Source organism: Muntiacus reevesi, chromosome 8, assembly GCF_963930625.1.
Source record: "Muntiacus reevesi chromosome 8, mMunRee1.1, whole genome shotgun sequence".
NCBI lineage: Eukaryota > Metazoa > Chordata > Mammalia > Artiodactyla > Cervidae > Muntiacus > Muntiacus reevesi.
Window position 1 is genome coordinate 82,711,735 of NC_089256.1, and position 22,320 is coordinate 82,734,054.

General features: G+C 39.5%; 1 protein-coding gene and 1 long non-coding RNA gene across 2 annotated transcripts in view; one reads left to right on the forward strand and one right to left on the reverse strand.

Annotated features, from left to right (window-relative positions):
• Positions 1-988: 988 nt before the first annotated feature.
• On the reverse strand, positions 989-8,621 carry LOC136173290 (uncharacterized). The gene is made up of 3 exons (XR_010664206.1): positions 8,270-8,621; positions 7,268-7,331; positions 989-1,683 (listed from the first exon to the last, which is right to left on the reverse strand). It is a non-coding gene; the product is annotated as an uncharacterized lncRNA (long non-coding RNA).
• A 436-nt stretch (positions 8,622-9,057) lies between these two features.
• The window catches only part of KPNA4 (karyopherin subunit alpha 4), a 58,183-nt gene continuing 44,920 nt past the window's right edge, over positions 9,058-22,320 (forward strand). The window contains exon 1 of the mRNA XM_065942633.1: positions 9,058-9,310. Coding sequence (XP_065798705.1) covers positions 9,242-9,310 — 69 coding nt within the window. The 5' untranslated portion in view covers positions 9,058-9,241. The remainder of the gene's footprint in view (positions 9,311-22,320) is intronic.

A 22,320-nucleotide genomic window follows, 5' to 3' on the forward strand; every position in this document is an offset into this window, starting at 1 on the left:
ACAGGAGCAATGGAGCTAATCTTTCAGAGCAGCAATGTCCAACCTTTTTAGTACCAGAGACCAGATTCATGGAAGATAATTTTTCCATGGGCTGGGGAGCAAGGAGTGGGGGATGGTTTCGGGATGATTCAAGCTCATTACATTTATTGTGCACTTTTATTATCACATCAGCTCCACCTTAGGTCATCAGGCATTAGGTCCTGGAGTTTGGGGATCCCTGTTTTAGAAGAATGTCATCAAGAAGATGGAACCTGAGAAAACTCAAGGGGAAAACTAGAGGCAGCAGGGAAAACTAGAGGCAGCAAGGAAACCCAGGAAAATACTGCATCAATTTATTCAGAAAGGAAATGGAATTGAATATTACTGGCATGTATATTCTATCCTTGAAAGGTTAATTATGCGGTACCTTTTCCAAGTAAGAGTCACAGAACCATTATTTTATACTTGCAGTACTTTGAAAATTTGCTGATATATCATCATCTATTACTGTGATGTCTGATCATCCTTACTTTAATTCTATCCTTCCCTTAGTCTGAAACCACCTTAAATGGGATGGCAGGCCAGATCTAATAGTTCTCAAAGTATGTTCCGAGACCCAGTACCATCAGCATCAAGTGAGCACTTGTTCTTCCAGAACTACTGAATCACAAACTGCAGATGGAGTCCACCAACTGAGGTTTTAAGTCTTGCAAATTGGTTCTAAAACACTCTAAGGTCTGACAACCGCTGCCTTGGGTTTCAGACTTAGACCTCTTTAGAGCTTGTTTAGGGGAAAAAAAAACCTCTTCTATTTTCTGTCGACTCACAGCACTTCTCTCACTTCTGATCGCTTAGTGTGTGATTGTTTGTGTTTTTCTTGCCCCACCAAACAATGCTACCACACCAGCTGGGTGTCCTACATTTAAACTTAGTTCTGACACTACCCAGAGATACCGTCAGACCCAACAGGTTAAAATCTTAGGGGCCTGAGCCCCACCCCTGATGAGTCACAAGTTCAAGTTGTTCACCTATGCTTCTGATCCACAAGCACTAAACTGGGGGCTCAAATAACCCTCTCCTGGGACTTGATTAATTTGCTGGAGCAGCTCCCCAAGCTCAGGAAAACAGTTTACTTGCTGGATTACCAGTTTATTATAAAAGTATATATTAATAACTCAGAACAGCCAGGTGGCAGAGATGCACAGGGCTTGGTGTGAAGAAGGGTGCAGAGCTTCCATGCCCTCTCTAGGCTCGCCCCCTCTCAGCACCTCCATAGAATCACTGACATGGAAGCTCTTTGAACAAGTTGGTTTGGGGCTTTTTTATGGAGGCTTCCTTAGCTCTTGATTTAACCTCCAGCCCCTCTCTCCTCCTCTGAGGTCCCTATCCTTAGGGACTTTCCAAAAGTCATATTTACATGAACTCAGAGGTGGCTGAAAGGACATGGATTTCATTCAGGAGCTATTTCAGAAGCCGAGAAGGAAAGATATCCCCAAGATCCTTATCATTAGGAAACTGCAAAGGTTTTTGTGCTAGGAACTGTGGAGGAAGACCAAATATACATTTCTTAAATCACAATATCATTGAGGTCTGGCAGGGATTTGTGTTTAAAATTAGCAAGGTGGGAATTCCCTGGTGGTCCACTGGTTAGGACGCTGTGGTTTCACTGCCAAGGGCCCCGGTTCAATCCAGAGTCGAAACAGACTAAAACAAAAACAAAACAGGGAGGCAAAAATCAATTTTTGTGTATTCAGGATGCCATAACAAAACGTCATACAGAAAACAACAAAGTTCTGTAAAGCAATTATCCTTCAATTAAAAAGTAAATAAAATTTTGAAAAGTCATAGACTGGGTGACTTATTTATAAACAACAGAAAGTTATTTCTCATGGTTCTGGAAGTCCAAGGTCAAGGTGATGGTCAATTCAGGGTCTAGTGAGAAACTGCTCCCTCATAGACCACAGTCTTCTCATTGTAACCTTCTCACTTGATGGAAGGGATGAGAGATCTCCGTGGGGCCTCTTTTAGAGGAGAACTAATCCCATTCATGAGGGTTCTACCCTCATCACTTAACTACCTCCAAAGGCCCTACCTCCAAACACTGTCACATTGGGGATAAGGTTTCAAGATATGAAACACAAACGTTCAGTCCATAACAAGGGCCAACTAGAAATAGTGAGTGAAAAGTTGTTAGTCATGTCCGACTCTGCGACCCCATGGACTGTAGCCTGCCAGGCTCCTCCATCCATGGGATTTGGGTGGAATACTGGAATGGCTTGCCATTTCCTTCTCCAGAGGATATTCCCAGCCCAGGGATCGAACCTGGGTCTCCCACATTCGAGCAGACTCTTCACTGTCTGAGCTACCAGGGAAGCCCAAACTATAATGAGCTTTCACCTTACACCAATCAGAATGCTGTGCTGTGCTTAGTCACTGAGTTGAGTCCGACTCTTTGCCACCCTGTGGGCTGTAGCCCACCAGGCTCCTCTGTCCATGGGGATTCTCCAGGCAAGAACACTGGAGTGAGTTGCCATCCCCTCCTTTAGGGGATCTTCCCAATCCAGGGTTAGAACCCAGGTCTCCTGCATTGCAGGCAGACTCTGCCATCTGAGCCAGCAGGGAAGCCCAAGATACCAATGGACAACTAGAAATAGTGAGTTTGCAACTAGTTAGACCTGGAATCAAACTGGGGCTCCAATAATTGTTAGTTGTATAAGATCTTGAGCAAATTGCTTAGCCTTTCTGAACCTCAGGTTCCATATATAGAAAACAGAAACAATAATATCTACCTCGAAAGGTTACTATGAACACTGAAGTCTATGTATCCACATGGCACTCGGGAGTGTTGGCTCCAGTGTCAGACTCAGTTCAAATACTAACTCTTCTACTTAATGTAATCTTGGGCAAATTACTAAACCTGTGCTTCAGATTTCTCATCTGTAAAGTGAGTAATGAGATACTTTCTTCATAGGGTTGTTATGAGGATTCAATGAGTCAATATTATCAATTGCTTAGAAGACTGCCTGCCCCATAATTGCTCCATAATTGTTATGCTTATAATAGTAAAAATGCAAATAACAATGATAATAATAATATACATCACATAGAATACTAGACCTAGAATATGATAGGTATTAAATATTTGGTAGCAATTATTATTTTATTTTTTATTTTTGGTCTCAATGCAAAGTTTGTGGGATCTTATCAATATTTTCCAACCCAGGCCCTTGGCAGTGAAAGCTCAGAGTGCTAGCCACCAATCAACAGGGAATTCCCGGTAACAATTATTGTGTCATTGTAAAATTCTCTTCAAGCATAGGATTATAAGGCTTCAGTATATAGGTATCCCCGATCCTTTCTATAGTTTTTACATCCTAATGATTCCCCTCCCCTCTGAATAAGCTCTATGAAATATATCAACATTAATTTTCTCATTTGGCTAGTGTACTGTAGTTACTCAAGATGCTACCATGGGGAGGAGACGGAGCTGAGTAAAGAATATATACAGCCTCCTTGTACTTTTTTTTGGCAATTCGTGTGCACCTATAATTATTTTAAAAAATTAAAAGCTTCCCCCCCCCCCAAAAAAAAAGATAGGAGTTGGGGTAAAAGGTTGGGCCCAGTTCCTTATTTCTCAGCCCCTAGAATCTGAATATTCCTTTCCATTAGTTGGGGCTAATGGAAGCCATAGGAGCCTGACTAGTGAGAGTGAGGTGAGGCTCCCCTAACATTGGGTAAGATAAGGATCTGCAGAATCTCTAATACATGTTTACATTGTACATGTAAACAACACTATAACTTTCTCACCTAACACAGCTTCTGGTGCATAGAGGTAAAGACAAGAAATGTGCTCCTCCCAAACCAGATCTGAAACAGACACGTGCACCCCAATGTTCATCGCAGCACTGTTTATAATAGTCAGGACATGGAAGCAACCTAGATGCCCATCAGCAGACGAATGGATAAGGAAGCTGTGGTACATATACACCATGGACTATTACTCAGCCATTAAAAAGAATTCATTTGAATCAGTTCTAATGAGACAGATGAAACTGGAGCCCATTATACAGAATGAAGTAAGCCAGAAAGATAAAGAACATTACAGCATACTAACACATATATATGGAATTTAGAAAGATGGTAAGGATAACCCTATATGCAAAACAGAAAAAGAGACACAGAAGTACAGAACAGACTTTTGAACTCTGTGGGAGAAGGTGAGGGTGGGATGTTTCGAAAGAACAGCATGTATATTATCTATGGTGAAACAGATCACCAGTCCAGGTGGGATGCATGAGACGAGTGCTCGGGCCTGGTGCACTGGGAGGACCCAGAGGAATCGGGTGGAGAGGGAAGTGGGAGGGGGGATTGGGATGGGGAATACGTGTAACTCTATGGCTGATTCATGTCAATGTATGACAAAACCCACTGAAATGTTGTGAAGTAATTAGCCTCCAACTAATAAAAAAAATTAAAAAAATAAAAAGAAATGTGCTCCTCCCAACCGAAGTTATAAATCCAAATATCTTCCCCATAAAACTATTGCCACATATTGTCACTGGGTTCCATGACATTCATATAAGTACTTTATAGATTAAATAAGCCCTTGTGGGCTAACTTGAACTCCTACTCCCTAGTCATGACCATGCTCTTATGCACATATTTCAAAGAACTAATCTTCAAGCAAACTTTTGAAGTATCAATCATTTGTAAATCACTATACTTACAAACTGTGTTATTAACACAAAATTTTTAAACTGAAGAGGGATAGTGACCCTTCTAGGTTCACTTATTTCAAGTTTCCAGATAATGTTCTGCTTAACACTAATGTCCTGAAGTTCCTACTCCCCCCAACCCACTAAGTTCCTAAAAGTGTTAGGCCAGCAAAAGTGTGTGTGTGTGTGTGTGTTTAAGGAACACTTACTAACATCTAGATCTGGGGAACTCTGAGAAGAACTGCTCTAAGTCATATAATCGGTATCCTTGACTGTTTGGTTTAAGTGGCTCCTTCTGTTTTATTTATTTTTTAAAAGTTAAAAATGAAGAGTATGTATCCTTTCATTTTCCCAATATTTAGGTCAAAATAAAAAGCAAGTGAAAAAAGTTTTAGAAAGTCTATGGATGTTTCCCTCATGGCAATACAAATAGATATTTACCAATAATCAATAATCTGTACACATGAATTATGAGCATTTCTCCAATTATTAATAATTAGTAAAAACTAAGCTTTACAACAAACAAAAATCTAACTTAAGAAAAGCTTATGGCTCATCTCTCTCAATCAGATTATTATCAACAGCTAGCCTTTTAATCTCTTACCATTCAGAGCCCTGAGTCAAAATAAGAAGCAAAGTCTGAAAAACTCAAGTCTGAAAAAGCCTGGCAATAAAGAGGAATAAATAGTCCCTTAATACCTGATGAGTTCTGTTTTCCTAAGAAAATAAAATTGTGTTAACAAAGGTTCAGTGCTTTTTTCTTAAAAAAGAACCACTCCAACTATAAAAATATATAAACTACATTTTAATTAAGATTTCGCAACATACAAAGCTGCTTCTACTTTCAGCAAATACTGCCTAGAGTTTTGCTCAAGAAATTGCACATAATTCCCCAAATGGTAAGACAAACTATAAGATCCATACTCTAGATTAAAGAGGGATTCTACATTCTTCAATTTAATGTATGTATCATGAGAATACTCCAAACTGCTTAAATGAAATAATGATAAATTATAATTATTTTTGAAATTACATTTGATCAACTAAAATACCATATAAAGCTTCACAAATCCTCTTCACAAATCTCTGCTGCAGAACAGAGAAATAGTAAAGAAAATAAAGAAATAAATTTCTTTATTCAGAAAGTGACTCTAAGAAGAGAATTTCACGACACATTGAAAGTTAGTATCTCCACAATATTTTAGACTTTTCTTATACCAAAGTAATAATGTCAGGATATTAAGTACCTGATATTGAATATCCTATTTAAAAATAGGTCTCATGGGCCTTCAATGGCTAGGTCAAAGATCTCTCTTGGTAAATGTGGTTTATTTTCAAATATCTTTTGATATTGATTTCTAACATAATTCTACAGTGATAAGAGAATAGACTCTGTATGATTTCAATACCTTTAGACCATGAAATTTTTGCACTTTATGTCTTTGGATATGTTCCAGGGTCTCCTGGTTTATAGTCTATAGGAACTTGAATAGAATTTGTATCCTGCTGTAGTGTGAAAATTGTATAAATCTTAATTATGTGTAATTGATTCATAGTGCTTTTCAAGTCTACTATATCTTTCTACTTTTCTATTTGTTAATTTTTGAGAGTTTGATACTGAAACTCCAACTAAAAATCCTAATTTATCTACATTAAAAAATTGTAATATATAGTAGAACTATGTGCAACCTTGTTCTGTATTTTCCAAGTCCTATAAATGTGTTATCACACTTTCGTAATTAAAAAAAAAAATAGGCCTCGTGTAGAAGTCTTATAGTATTTGGTTATAATTTATATATATACACAAAAACACTTGTTAATCTATGTTGAAATGATATTAATGGCTGCATTTTACTATTTCCTTAGTTTGGCAAGTTAAATTTCTGAAACCTCCTAACTATGCTTAGAGCTACCATATCTAGCCAATTAGATTGCCAATCTGTATTTAGATCTATTACTAACTCCAGGGAAAATAATGTACCCCTTTTATATATTATATATCTTCTATCTGGAAAGAGGGCTTCCCAGGTTGTGCTAATGGTAAAGAACTCACTCGCCAATGCAGGAGACATAGAGACAAGGGTTTGATCCCTGTGTTGGGAAGGCACAGGCAACCCGCTTCAGTCTTCTTGCCTGGGGGATCCCATAGACAGAGGAGCCTGACAGGCTACAGTCCATAGGGTTGCAAAGAGTCAGACACTACTGAAATGTCTTAGAACACACGCACACATCTGGAAAGAACTGGAGGTACATATACAAAATATGTAAAGTGAGAGGCAATGGGTAGGGATAATTTCAAATGAATAATTTCGGCCGACAGACTACCTATCCTTATAATTAAGGATAATTGTTCATTTTAGAAAAGTATGTTCCAACTCCTAAACATGTAGGGTGTTTGCTCTGAAGCCTATGTCTGAATCTACTCCCTTAACTTTAACCCTAGAATGAGCATGATACCAAATTAAGAATTCTTAGAAGGAACCCAGTGTAGATTAGAAACTGTAACAACTCAATCAACATTTTTAATCAAGAAGTGTTAGCTTGTTTCTTAACTTAATGAAACACACACTCACAGCAGTTTAGCTGTAGGTCCTGGCTTGTCATTGAGTGCATACTAAGGGTGCCAAGCATGAGGTGCTGGAAACATAGAGAAAAAAACAAATAGGAAAGACCAAAATTACAAGTTGTGGTTATTTCCTGTTTGTATTGCATCTCTCTTAGTGGATACTGTGATCACACCCTTCTTTTAGGAGTAGGGTATTCTGAACTGAATTTTCTTATTCTAAACTCAGAAGACATCAGTGCTACCGTGTGCAATGTTCCTTCAATTAAATGGTTCTATGAGGAATAAAATTTAAAATGAACATCATTTTAAACTTAAAATCGGCACTGAATTTACATTGAAGTTAACGTACAGTGTGAATTGTTTCCAAGTACAGCTTCTGTTTGCCTAGGTAGCTGAAAGCATACAAAATTTAAAGACTTTAAAGGCATTATTCTCATTTTAAACGTTTTAAAATATATATTTTAAACCATTTCCGTCTTCCGTTTTCTGAAGCACTTTTAGTACATTCTTTCGTAGATTGTCATATTTCTATCTCTGGTAATAACATTTCTGTTAGAGATGTGTATCTTTGGAACTCTTTTCCCTTCTCAACAGAGTCAGAATATCACATTTCCTATGTCAGGTGCCACGGTTCCCGCCTTTCAGAAGTTGGTACTGTGTGGCCGAGAAGTTCCTTTAACTTTGCAAGACGAAGTATCTAGGAGAATGGGGGACTTCCCTGGTGGCTCAGTGGTAAAGAATCCGCCTGCCAAGCAGGAGCCACCGGTTCGATCCCTGGATTGGAAAGAGCACCTGAAGACGGAAAAGGCAACCCACTACAGCATTCTTGCCTGGGAAATCCCATGGACAGAGGAGCCTGGCGGGCTACAGTCCATGGGGTCGCCAAGAGTCGTATATCTTTACCACTGAGCCACCAGGGAAAGCCCCTAAAAGAGTCCGCTAGGTCTTAGCAACTAACCAACAACACAAGAATAACCACAGGATAAATCAGCGCTTCCCAAGTTCCCACCTGTTGCGGGACTTGGTCAGAGGGGATGAATCAGATTCCTCTAAAGCGTCCTTTTCCTTTTCCAGCCACTGACCCTCCCGCTTTTCGCTGCGACTCCGGAACGCTTGTCACTCTTTCCAGTCCAGGCCCCAAGGCCAGGCCCCCAGACAGCAGAGACCCCTGCCAGGGTAGGAAGCTCAGTTGAGAATAGGGGGTTGTCCCGATCCGGAATGGAACCGAGGCGCAGATCTCCTGTAAAGCACCAGGAGCGCGCAAAGAATGCCCTAGGAGAGAAGAAGCACCGAAGAAGAAAAGAACGTACTTTTACTGAGCTTCGGCCCCGGGACTCCAGACGTCTGGGGCGGGCCCTACAACCAGAGCAAACCAACTCGTTCCCGGGCGTCTCCTTCCCCCTTCCCCTTCCCGCCTTCCTTTAAGCCTCCTACTTCTCTTTCGCGTCCTCCCCTTCTGCTCCGGGGGCACGTGGTCCCTCCCTGCTCTTCCTCGCCACACCCCCTCCTCTCCGGGCCCATCCCGCGGCCCCTTCCTCCCAGAGTCTCCCGCTTCCCCTTTCCGTTCTCTCTTCCGCCCCCGCTCTCCATCGTTCTTTCTGATTGGTCGCGCGCACCGGAGTCTGGTTGGCCAATCGGCGAGCGGGACTGGCGGCGATGGGCGTGGCCGCGGCGCCGGGGCCCTCAGATCGAGGCTGCCTCCCCCTCGCAGCCGGCAGCACATTCCGCCGCCGTTGCCGCCGCCCGGCTCCGCAGTTGTCTTCGCTGGAGCTGCGGTCGCGCTGGGGTTAGGGCGGGGGGGGGACGGGCGGGGAGAGGCGGAGAAGACCGCGGCGGAGGCAGGTGCGAGGAGGAAGGAAGCGGCGGCGCGGCGGGCACAGCAGCTCAGGCAGCGGCCCGGTTCCTGGGAGTGTCGGTGCGGCGTGGTGGTTGGGGCGGATCCCGCGGGGCCCGGGCGGGGGAAGGAGTCACCGGCCCGGCCATGGCGGACAACGAGAAACTGGACAACCAACGGCTCAAGAATTTCAAGAACAAAGGCCGCGACTTGGAGGTAAACTCGGGGGCGCCGGAGGGGTGAGGGCCGTGGGCCTCGGGTCGATCTCCGCCGGGACTCAGAGTGTGGGGAGTAGGGGCGGGAGCCGCCGCCGCCGGGCCGCGGGGGAATGGCGCTGGGGGCCGGCCCGTCCGTGACGCGTGTGCTAACGCGCCGGGAAGTTTGTGTCGGGCCTGGTCCGCCTCCGCGGGGAGCGAGGTGCCGGGGTACGGCCGGCGCGGCCTAGGCCTGCCCCGCGGAGCCGGCCCGGCGCGGTTGCGAGGGGCTGGGCCTCGCGGCAGGGAGGCCGGGCGCGGCGAGTGTGGAGGAGGCGTGCGTGTGCCGCGCCGCCCCGGCCCGCCTGCGCCCCCAGCCCAGGAGCGGCGGCGGAGATTCCGGCTCTGGCTCCCGCAACGACGTCTGGGGCCGAGGGTGGGGAGGGAGGAGGGACTAGCGTGTGGCGACCGAGTGGGGCTCGAAACTTCCTCAGCGAGGCCCGAGTCGTCTCCACTTAAAGGCACTTTCTCTGGTCTTCCCGACTCCCGCTTTACCCCTGCCTCCCCCCAATATCCAAACTACAGGAGTCAACTTCTCCGTTGATAAAAAACCACCCCCGGCGTGAGAGGCCTTCCTGGTGATGCTAACAGTGCCTTCCAGCGGCCTGTGTTTTACTGTGGATATAGCTGATGTGGATGAGCAAGATGTGGCTCACGGTGTGCGCTCTTCCTGCAAAAGATAACCCTTCTGTCAATTTGTTCGCAAATCTTTTTACCCCTTCCTGAGAGATCTCCAGCTGCATTCTGACCTGTAAAGTCCAAAGGGTTACTAGCTGCCTTCCTGCAGTCCTTTCCCTCCACCTGCCGATGGTGGTGGTAATGGGGGATGGGGTGGGCTGCGGAATGGCACCATCACATTTTATTATTCTAAAAGGGTGGGAAAAAAAAATCCTTCATTATCTTAGATAACAGCTGCTTTTGAGGTTCTTAAGATACATAAGGTGTGTGAGTTAAACACCTACTACAGATGTTTGATAAAAGACTTTTTTCCTTCAGTTTTAGGAGTCTAGGTGAATAGAGGGGTTCTTTTGTTTGCTTTTTTTTTTTTTAATTTTTAAATATTTCCATTCTGCATCTGAATCAAGAGTTTAGCTTTTAAAAGAAGGTGGTCTAGTAGTATTTTTTATTTTTTTGTACTTTTTTATACTGAGATCTTCAAATTGCCGTCATCTGTTTCTGAACTTTGAGCTTTTGCCTGATTGAGATGGTGACTATTTTGGGGGGCTTTCCACAAAGCCATTTACTCTCCAAGGCAGTTAGTGCTGTCTCAGTGGGTTTCCTAGTTTGAAGGACTTAAATACTATCTTGTTAGTTCTGTGATTCTTTTAAGGTTAACATCAGGCATAATTTTTATAATACCTTTTTTTTTTAATGAAAGAATTTTAACAACTTTATTGAGATGATTCGCATGCTATTGAAATTTACATTTAAATGTAGAATTTATGATTTTCATTAAGTTTATCTAGTAGTGTAATGATGTGATGAAAAAATTTTGACTTATGAATATTTAAAATGAGGGGGAAAATCACAAATTACAAAACCTAAAAGCTTAAATATGGCAAAATTAGAAAAATCTAGAGAAATAGCAATTAAATGCTTTGACAGTCCTTCTAATCTCTTTCCCTTCTACTTTTCTGTCTGCTTTTTTAATTTTTTAAGCAATTTCTTTGAGATGTAATTCACATACTATACAGTTCACCCATTTGAAGTGATTTTTGGTGTTTTCACATAGCTGTACAGCCATCAGCACAGTCAATCTTAGAACATTTTCAGTTCAGTTCAGTCGCTCAGTCGTCATCACCCTCCAAAAGAAACCCAGACTCACTAGCAGTCATTCTGTCTTTTTAGATTTACCTATTCTAAATATTTCATATAAATGGAGTTATACAGTATGTGATCTTTTGTTACTGGCTTCTTTTACGTAGCATAATGTTTTCAAGGTTTATACATACTGTAAAAATAATGTATTAGTGTTTTATTCCTTTTTATAGCTGAGTATTCCAGTGTGTGCATATACTGCTTTTTGTTCATTCATTCATCATTTGATGGATATTTGCATTGTTTCCACTTTTTAATGATTATGCATAATGCTGCTCTGAATAGTCAGCTACACATTTTTGTGTAGACCTGCGTTTTCATTTCTCTTTGGTTTTACACGTATGGTAACTTTATGTGTTTTCATTTCTCTTTGGTTTTATACGTAAGGTAACTTTCTGTGGAATTGCCAAGCTATTTTTAGGTGATCCTTATTTTTTAAATTGATGTTCTCCCCTCACTGTGTATCTCTTATTATTTTAGTCAAAATAAGGTTAAGGGCTGATTCTATCTTAGAACCATACTTGCTATGTGGTTTTTTAAAAATAGGTGTAAATACATATTAAGTAAAATGTTTTGAGAAGTTCATTTTGCCTTATGGGCATCCTTTGGTGACTTTGATAACTCTGCATGCATTAGGAATATAAGTATCTTCATGTTTCCACCTAAGGAAATGGAATATGATTTTAAGAGAAAGTCATCCTTTCTCCTCGCTTGTAATTTATTCTGTCACATGTGCCTGCAGTGAAATAAAAACATCTTTTAGTATCCTTGGAGAATATTAGAAGGCCTATGTGTGTATGTGCTTAGTCGCAACAGTCCAACTCTTTGTGACCCTATGGACTGTAGCCTGCAAGGCTCTTCTGTCCATGGGATTCTCCAGGCAAGAATACTAGAGTGGGTTGCCATGCCCTCCTCCAGGGGATCTTCCCAACCCAGGGATGGAACTCAGGTCTCCTTCGTTGCAGGTGGTTTCTTTACTGTCTGAGCCACCAGGGAAGCCCTAGAAGCCCTAGTGTGTGTATTTATTAATTACATACATGCCTGTGTCCCTCAAAATACTAATTATGCCCGTTTCTTCCCCCTCAAATGTGGTTAATTAAATATTTCATGTTCTTTTCATACAAGTCTTCAAAATCTGGCCTTTTACACTTAACAGAACATCTCAGTTTGAACTAGCTCCATTTCAGGTGCAGCTGTGACTACCTTACTGGGCGGCAGTGATATAGAGGATAGCAGGTAGAGTGAGGTAACTAGCATTTTTGGTTAGATCTAACATTGTTTGGTTCCAAATTATGGGTATGAAATCCTGGAGTTTAGTTTAATATCTAACTTTGTGTGTGACTTTGGGGGAGTCAGTTAATCTTAAGGTTCTTTCATCTGTAAAATTAGAGGTATTTGACATCTACTTCCTGTTGTGAAGATTAATAGGTTTAATGTTAGAAAGGTGCCTGGCAATTCTGTGAGTGTTTTATCACCTTCAGCTTTTCTTTTTTAGGGGGAAGAAGGGGATTTAATAGGATTTAGTGGAATTGATTGTCTTACTTCCTTATTTGCAATTGGCTTCTTGTTTTTTCCTCCATGTGCATATATCTTACGTTGAACTTAAAATTAATGGGAACATATTTAATGTTGAGATATGAATTGCCCATTGAAAGACAGTTTGGGAACAAGGAATTAGTGACCCTTCTAAAGTCAGAATTTCTGTTAGAATTGAAACTGATTATATGACCTTCAATCTGATATTCATTCCTGTCATTTATTCTACTGTCTGGCTCCTCCAAAATGTGGTCATGCTAACTTCTTGAAGAGGTAACAGCATTAAAGAAGGTGTATGTCAGTACTCGTTTAAAATAACTTATAGGGACCGTCAGATGGTATTGAAGGTGTAGCTTCTTCTATGCAGTGTGATGGAGGATCATCATTAGTTTGAGATAGTAACCATAGAGAGGGTATGCACAGTTTAACACAGGAAATGGGTAGTGACCAAATTTCAAATTAAAAAATGAGTCAGAATAAAGCAGACTGAGTTCATCTAACTTATGTTTTAAACGTAGAGAGGTAGAGGGGAAATTCTCCTGTTAGACTTTCTAATAAACCTGCATACTTTTTATAGAAGTTCTGAGATTATCCAGGTTTCAATAGGGCATAAGTTTTTGTTAGGTAAATAATTAGATTTTAGAAAAACTGCTTTGAGAAAAATGCTTACCCTAAAAATAAAAGAATATTAAAACAGTATATAATTGGAAACTTGTAATTGTCCACCCAACGTAAAATATGAAGTCAGCTTGAACTTCAGGAAAAAATAGTTACTTGGTTGGCAAGAGTTTAATAAATTGATCAACTGTTTTGTTGTTTAGAAATGGCCTTGGTGATTTGTTAAACTGTACAGAGTGAAAGGCATTGTTAAGCTATTAAGTCTTGTTAACTTTTAGAGACTGACCTCTCTCATCACAAATCTTGGAACATATTTACTATACTTAAAATAACCACTGTCTAATTTTTCATATAATAGTCCAGGCATGTGACAATATAAATATCTGATAGAAATATAGTTGGGAATTAAATAATTGTTTTTGTGCTTTCTGCCAGCTTTCCTAGTTTATAAGGCAACCAATTTCAGAATTGCTTCATTGATAATTTTCTTATAGATATCAAGATCTTTGTTTTTCATAGAGCCTAGTATGTCAGATGTTAATATAACAAGATTGGGAAGAGTTGTAGGAGTAATTTAGCTTTAAAAGAATGAAAATACTTTAGAAAAAAATGCATAGGTAAGTTTTAAACATTGATCTCTTGTATCTGATAGTGGTTGTGTGTCCTTAAGGTATTTTTTAATGTTGCTGAAACAGCATTCATCTACTTGAGGCCTATAATAATGAAATGAGAGCTTGTCAAATCTAACCTTGAATGATGATTGTGGTATTCACAGGTTTAGTTTTGGAACAGAGAAGAAGTTTGATTAAAGGGAACTAACTTCTTCAGCATCTCCTTTATATATACTTTTACTTGTATTCTCATTTCTCTCAATCATAGAAGTAGGAATTACTATTCATCATGTAAAGAAAAAATTCTAGAGTTACATGACATAATAGCATAACATTCAAGGGAATGACTTTAACTCATGTGTTTCAAAGTGAGATCTGTACTATTTGTATTATGTTTAGCACCTCCCTTTAGCTTCTCTCAGCCTTAATACAGATCTCAAAGTTGATTAAAGGGTAAATGTGGAAGCACCTAGTATAGTCCATGGGGTATAATAGGCATTTAGTAAGGGTATTTTGTTGTTGTTGTTTTTACCAGAGATACTTTTGGAAATTGTGTTTCATTTGTAGACTTTAAACTACAGAGCACAATCCATTTATTATTGTCCTTTTCATCTAAGTTTAGTAAGACAGGTAATGAAGAAGACTCCCCCCTTCTACAGATCAAATGAAAACAATCTTTGTATTTTTTATTGTATACTAAATAAAAACAAAATATATGTCGTTGTAATGGCCTTAGTTCAGAAATTTTCAGAGCATTGGGTTTCAGGACCTGTGTATGCAGTTAAAAATAAGGACCCTCAAGAAGCCTTATTTGCAGGTATCTATCAATATCAACTTTTACCATTTTAGAAGTTAAACAAGTAAAAATTTTTTACAATATTAATTCATAAAATTGTAATAATAGAGCAGTTTTATATAAACATAAATTTCCAGCCAAAGAGAACTGATTTTTCAAAACCCTCCAAAATTGGTGAGAAGAATGGCCATGTTTAACACTTTCCTTGAGTCTCTTTAATATTTGGCTTTAGAAAGGATAGCTGAATTCTCAATCTTTGTGGTATACTTTTTTGGTTGAAGTATATGAAGAATTGCCAGTTTGACACAATAGGCAGTTGAAAAAGGGAAGAACACTTAATAATCTTTTTAGATAATTATAAAAATTACTTTGATATACCATATCATATCATATAAGCCCAAGCTCCAGAAATAATAGTTTCTTTAAAAAGTTAGTTGCAGTATGGAATCTGAAACCAGTTAGTAAACCTCTTACTCTTACGTTAAAATCCACTGGTCTGACTTACACTTGGACATTACTGATTTTGTAACATCATGTGTTGGTCATTTGGGAAATATTAGTTCACTGAGTCATGTAGATCTTCCAGATGCGGACACACTTGATTATACAGTAAAAATTCACGGTTAGCATCACCACGTAAGTTCATCAGAAAAATCTTAAATATTGGAAGTCTGTCAAGCTCACAGCGGTAGATAGTTTTCCAGAGTTCTTATCTTCACTTTAAAGTTCAGACTTATCATTAGCAACGAATACTGAAAGTTGTTTTTCTTGAAGCCGTAAGCTCACTTTGCTCATTTTTGTGAAAACATCTGCCAGATACTGAATAGCCATAATTTGTCTGTCAGTTGTTCTTTCAAGTAAAAATGATGTTCCATGAAAAAAGTGGCTAGTTCAATTAGCAACTCAAAACGGTCCCACAAATACTTTTTCCTGAGACCGTCATCCTGCTGCAGGAGTATTCTGTAGAAATGGTTTGTGTGTTCCCCATTTTATCACAAAATTTTAGAAAGGAAAGGCTTTTTTATTTTTTCATAAAAGTAACATTTTTTTTTTCTGTTTTATCAAGGACATTCTCAAGTGAGCAGCCTTTTTTCTTTTTAACTGAAATACAGTGACTGCTAATACTGCTTAGTGACATTGCCTTAAATGCTAAAGCACTAGCAGCTTTACCCACTGCAGTGCAGTACAGTTCAAATGTTAACTGAATAAAAACAAGTATTAGTGGTGATTTAAGAAAACAGTTTTGCCCTGTGGACCCTCTGAAAAGGTCTCACTGTCCCCACAGGGGCTTGTTGACCACACTCGGAGAATCATTGTCTTTGTGTATTATTGTAGGTTCTGTTATAGGTGATTGTCGCTTTTAATTGATAAAAGGCTCTTAAAAGACTTTATAGTATCACAGTTAAATAACATGGACCGTGGAGTCACACCTGGATTTGAATCCTAGTTCCTCTGTTCAATGAGAAGGAAATGGCAACCCACTCCAGTATTCTTGCCTGGAGAATCCCTAGGACGGAGGAGGCTGCTGGGCTGTAGTCCACTGGGTTGCAGAGTCGGACACGACTGAGCGACTTCCCTTCTACTTCTTCCTCTGTTCAATAGTTACGGAAGTTAACTTAATATCTTTAAGCTATTTAAGCACTTAATATTGCAGGCAGAGTGAATGGTGGCTCTATTTCTGCCAACTTGCTTCATCATCCATTACATCCAAATGACCCCCCTCCCCCAACTTGTTCCCTGTCAGAGTAACATTTTGTTTGCAGTTCCTTTCTGCCGCTGTGCACCATAATTCAAATCACATCACATGAATTGGAGAAGGCTTCTTTTTCCCTTCATTAGCACTCAAGTGAAAGCCTACTTTCTCCTGCATGCTTAACCAAATTGTCACAAAATTACTAATTTCTGACTTCATTTCTCTAATCCTGTGTTGTAAGTAGGTTTGTAAATACCTTATGTCGATTTTGTTAACTGATGGCCCACAAAACTAAATTGAACCAGAAAATAGCTCAAATTCACACAATTTGGTACACATAATGAAAAATGGCTTAAGGCCATAGACATTTGCTGGTACTATAAGATTAGCTTGATTATAAAATGCTAAACTTAAAAAAATAATAAAATGCTAAACTTTTCTGTTACTGTTTATTTATTATTAGGATAAAATTTGATTAACTATCACTTTTACCCTCAATTTACATTCAATTAATGTAAATTAACATTTTCAATAATGGTGTGTCTTGGCAAACCTGAAACTTTTTAATTAATAAAAGTCAGAATCCTAAGATAATGTGGTGTTTCATAATTTGGTGATAGACATTTTTAATATTAGAAAGCAAATTATGTTCTGCTTCAGTTTCCAGTTCTTTAAATGAAAGCTTTAGTTGCCTGGTAACTACTCTTAATACTTGATTCGTGTTTTTATGGCTGCACACATGCGGAATCTTAGTCCCCCCACCAGGGAATGAACTCGAGCACCCTGTAGTGAAAGCTCAGAGTCTTAACCACTGGTCCACCAGGGAACCACCTTGTTTTAGTTTATACAGCATGTCTTTGTAGTTCCTTAAAGTAAATGTTACATAAATTTACTTACAGTAGTTTTGTATACCTGGTTGTATTAAATAACCCTACACTTCTTGCCACCCATCCTGCCTATTTTCCTGTTCCTCTTTAGCCACTTTGAGCTTTTCAGATCCGGGGGGGATAAAAGCAAAATAAAGTTTCGAGATTTTTGAATAATTGTTACATTACTCTAGGTTCTCTAGTAATTATGAGACCCTTTATTTTCTGGCTTTTTTTAGAATAGTGACTTTAAATACCATAAACTCTTTTTCCATAATGTCGATATTAAAAGTTAGGTCTGATAGCTTTAGACTGAAAAGGCTGATTTTTTAAATATTCAGAGCCCAGCTTGAATTACTTTAAGCACAATGAGGGAATCTGGCCCTTCAAAACCAGTAAGTTCAGAACCGTAGCTCACTTTATAAGAGCTCTAATGAAAGTCTGGGGAGGACTCTGATCAAGATTTGACTGCATGCTTGTACCTGAATTTAGTGACTGTGGGCAGAGGAATATGGCTTTGTGATTGGCCAGTACAAAGTCATGTGCCACAGGCCAGGGGTGTGTGTTGGAGGGGTGGGGGGATTGACTGGGAAAGGTGTTGGTGTAGTGGTTTAGTTCATGCTTGTACCTGAATTTAGTGACTGTGGGCAGAGGAATATGGCTTTGTGATTGGCCAGTACAAAGTCATGTGCCACAGGCCAGGGGTGTGTGTTGGGGGGGTGGGGGGATTGACTGGGAAAGGTGTTGGTGTGGTGGTTTAGTCACTAAAGTCGTGTCTGACTCTCCGCAGCCCCATGGACTGTAGCCCGCCAGGCTCCTCTGTCCGTAGGATTTCTTGGCAAGAATACTGGAGTGAGTTGCCATTTCCTTCTCCAGGGGATCTTCCCTACTCAGGGATCAAACCCGCAGACCCGCATCTCCTGCACTGCAGACACATTCTTTTACTGCTGAGCCACCAGGGAAGCCCCAGTTAAACCACAGGTTTCCCTGAAGAATGAGAGACCTATCTGTTTTAAGAAAAAAGGAAGAAAAAGCCTATTGAAGACAAGATTATAAAGCACTGCCATCCAGTATAGGTGTAGAATGGTTTCTTATTTTACCTTTAACTTTTATATAGAGATGTTCACAGGTATAGCTACAGATTTGAGTTCATCTTTTTTTTTAACATAGATGTTTGTAGAATCTATTTGTTGTAGCCTCAAATTGGAAACATCTAAATGCTCATCAGCAGATTAGTGTGGTATATACATACAATGGGTTAGCTCATCAATAAAAACAAATGATTGATACAGGCAAAACATGAATCTAAAAACTATCATACTGAATGAAATAAGCCAGACCAAAAAAGAGTATACACTATAATTTTGACTTCATTTGTTGATCAACTATTTTCTTAAACATCTTATATCAGTGTTCACATTGTTTTCTCTTGTTATCTTGAATAATTTTTCTCAATTCCCTTTTGTTGACCAGCTTTAAAATAGTAACAGTATTATCTTCAAATTATGAAAAAGCTTATTTAGGACCAATAAACATGCAGTGTATGATCAACATCATTAATCATTAAGCTGAAAACCATAATGAGATACCACTTCATACCTACTAGTATAGCTGTAAGTAAAAAGATAAACAAGCGTTGGTGATGATGTAGAGAAAGTAGAACCCTCATACACAGCTAATGAGAATGTAAAATGGTTCAGCTACTTTGGAATGCAATTTGGCACTTCCTCTAAAAGTTAAGCAGTTAACATGTGACCCAGCAGTTCCACTCCTAGGTGTAAACCCAAGAGAATTGAAAACAAGTGTCTGCACGAAAACTTGACCAAGAATGTTTGTAGTAGCATTATCTAAAATAGGCAAAACATGGAAACAACCCAAATGTCCATCAACTGATGAATTGATAAACAAAATGTGGTATATGCATACAGTGGAATATTATTCTACCATAAAAAGATTTGAACTACTGCTGCACATTACTACATGGATGAACCTTGAAAACATGATGGTATCCGAAAGAAGCCAATTAGAAAGCATCACATATTCTGTAATTCCAATTATATGAAATGTCCAGGATAGGGAAATCCAAAGAGACCAAGTTGATTAGTAGTTGCCAAGGCCTGGGATAAGAGGCAAATGGGGAATGGCTGCTAATAGGCATGGGGCTTTTTGTGGTGAAGAATATGATCTGGAATTAGATGGTGGTGATTGATGTGGAACTTTGTGAATATACTAAAAACCACTGAATTTTAACATTTTGAATAGTAAATTGTGTCATATGTGGTTTATATCTCAATAAAGTTGTAGCTTAATTAAGAGAAATAAGTAGGAATTACAGCAACTTTCTACTACCTAAGGGTCACAGATGAACTGTTGGCAGCTCTTTTTCACTTACTTCTTCATCTACTCTTCCCTGAATTGAATTCATTTGTTGAGCAAATATTTATTTAGTTTCTTTGTCTGAGGTTCTGTTGTAAGTGAGGCTTGAGCAATGAGTAACACAGGCTAAATTCCTCTTCTCATGGTTTTTGCATTCTAGCAGGTCACGATTTCTCAGAGCCATGCTCTGAACTGACCCTGTGGGGATATTTAGCCACAGTGAGCTAGTGTTGTAGATTCCTTATTTTTCTTTCCTAAACTCAAATTTATAATAAATAATATACCTCAAATTTGAAGAGAAAGAACATCCTAAATGTTTGCCTTCCAGTAACTCTTCCCATGAGACTTGTGGAAAAGGTTGACTTTTAGAATGAAAAGACCTAGGATTGCATCTCATTAGCTATATGCCATTAGGAAAGCTTTCTCATAATTTTTTTTTTTAGCCTCAATTTCTCTAAAATTGAGGGAAATTAATGTAAAATTGATTCTGGGAAAGATTGAAGGCAGAAGGAGCAGAGTGTGACAGAGGATGAAATAACTGGATGACATCACCGATTCAGTGAACATGTATTTGGGCAAACTCCAGGAGATGGTGAGGGACAGGGGGGCCTGGCATTCTGCAGTCCATGCGGTGGCAAAGAGTTGGACACGACTAGGCAACGGAACAACATATTCTGTAAAATTAAAGTCTCACTTTAGTGGAAACTTAACTTTGATTAAGCTTTTAAGAGTGCAAGGAATAGGGAATTCCCTGGCAATCTGATGGTTAGGACTTGATGCTTTTGCTGCTGAGGGTCCGGGTTCAGTCCTTGGTTGGGGAATTATGATTACACAAGCCGAAAGGCACAGCCAAATAAAAAAGAAAAAAAGCAAGGAACACCCTATTCAGGCTATGTCAAATAAGCATGAGGCATTAGGAAAATTAAGGAAACAGTTTTCACATTATCCAAGATTATTTCAGGTAGGAGTGTGTTGGTAGGAATTCCTGGATCTTTGCTCTGCTGCTCTGCCAGCCACTGATTCAGCTACTAAATTGTATTTTTCCTAGATTCCGACTCTCTTAGTCTTTATGTAACTTTTGTGTTGAATTGCTCAGAGAATCTGCTTACACTAATAAGCTGTGTCCAAACTGAGGCAGGTTGTTTTTACTGCTTGCCTGCTTATGAATTGGCTTTTCCCCTCCACCTCCCCACCTGTCATGTGTGGGGTCGGGGAACGTGGGTGTCACATAAGTAACATCCTTTACTGATTTTGCAGCAACATCCCTGGAAAGAAGTTTCTTTTAGATCTTGTTTTTAAGTTTGGCACTAGTTAATATCACTTCATTCTTACTCTTCTGTTAACTTTCTACTCACTGTTAAAGTCTTTGGCAAATCATTATTAGCTCGTCATTATCTCATATTCACAGTGGTTGCCTTATTTTTGCTATTGCTCTTTTCTAATTCATAATATAACCAGAGTGATTCTTTAAAAATAGATAAATCCAGTCACACTCCCCTACTTCAGTTGCATCCCACCACACTTGGCTTACAGACTCCTTACTGAGACCTAAAGGCCTCACCACACTGGGTGCCTGTCTCCTTCCACCTCTCCCAGTTTACTATCTCTCCTGCTGTTCTCATTCACTTCTTGTGATTTCTCTAACACAGTAACAGTCCTCCCTTCAGGCCTTTTACACGTGCTGTTGTCAGAACGCCCTCCTCACTCCCTTTACCTTCATCCCCTTTCCTTCACCTGCTTGGTTATTTTTCATCTTTTCAGTCTTCAATATCGTTTACCTAAAGAGGCCATCCCTGAACAAGCTGGTTGAAAGTTAAATCCCTCTGTTGTTTTCCTTAAGAATATTTAGCATAATTTGTTAGTGTATTGACTCAGTGTTCATTTCTCCCATCAGACTGTAAGCTCCCTGAGAATATGTACCTTGTCTATTTTGTACACCACTCTCTTCTGAATTCTCATCACAGAGCCTGGCATATAATTGGCACTTAAACAGTATTTCTGAGAATCAAGTGAAACTTTAAAAACAAAAAGCCGTGGACTCTGAAGGTTAAAATTAGTGACTAAATGAAAAAAATTTTTTTTTCAAATCAAGTTAATTTTTTTCTCTTGGAATGGTAATGGCATGGTAATCATAGAAATTGGAATAGGAAAAATAAAATAATCCTCTATAAACTTGCTGCTATTATCTTCTGGAATGTCTTCTTTTTCTTGTGTACATTTTTCAAGTATATTTGGCCTTAACTTGAGTTTGTAGTTGGAATATAGCAAAGTTTTTCAGCCTTGGCACAGTTGGCATCTTCAGCCAGATAATTCTTTGTTGTGGGAAACTTCCCATTGTAGAATATTTAGCAGTATCCCTTACCTTTGTCCATTTGATGCCAATAACATATCCATCTGTTCCCTTCTACCTGCAACTTGTAAAACTCAAAATTGTCTCCAAAAATAGCCAAATGTCCCACGAGTGACAAAATCACCCTGGGTGAGAACCACTGGAACGAAGTCTTGTGGGTATAGAATTAACAAAACACTAAGAAGGAGCAACCTGGAAAGGAAATTGAGAGGCATACCCATTTACAATAGCATCGAAAGGAATATATTGCTTAGGAATAAAACTAACCAATGAGAACCAAAACTTTTACATGGAAAACTGTAAAATGT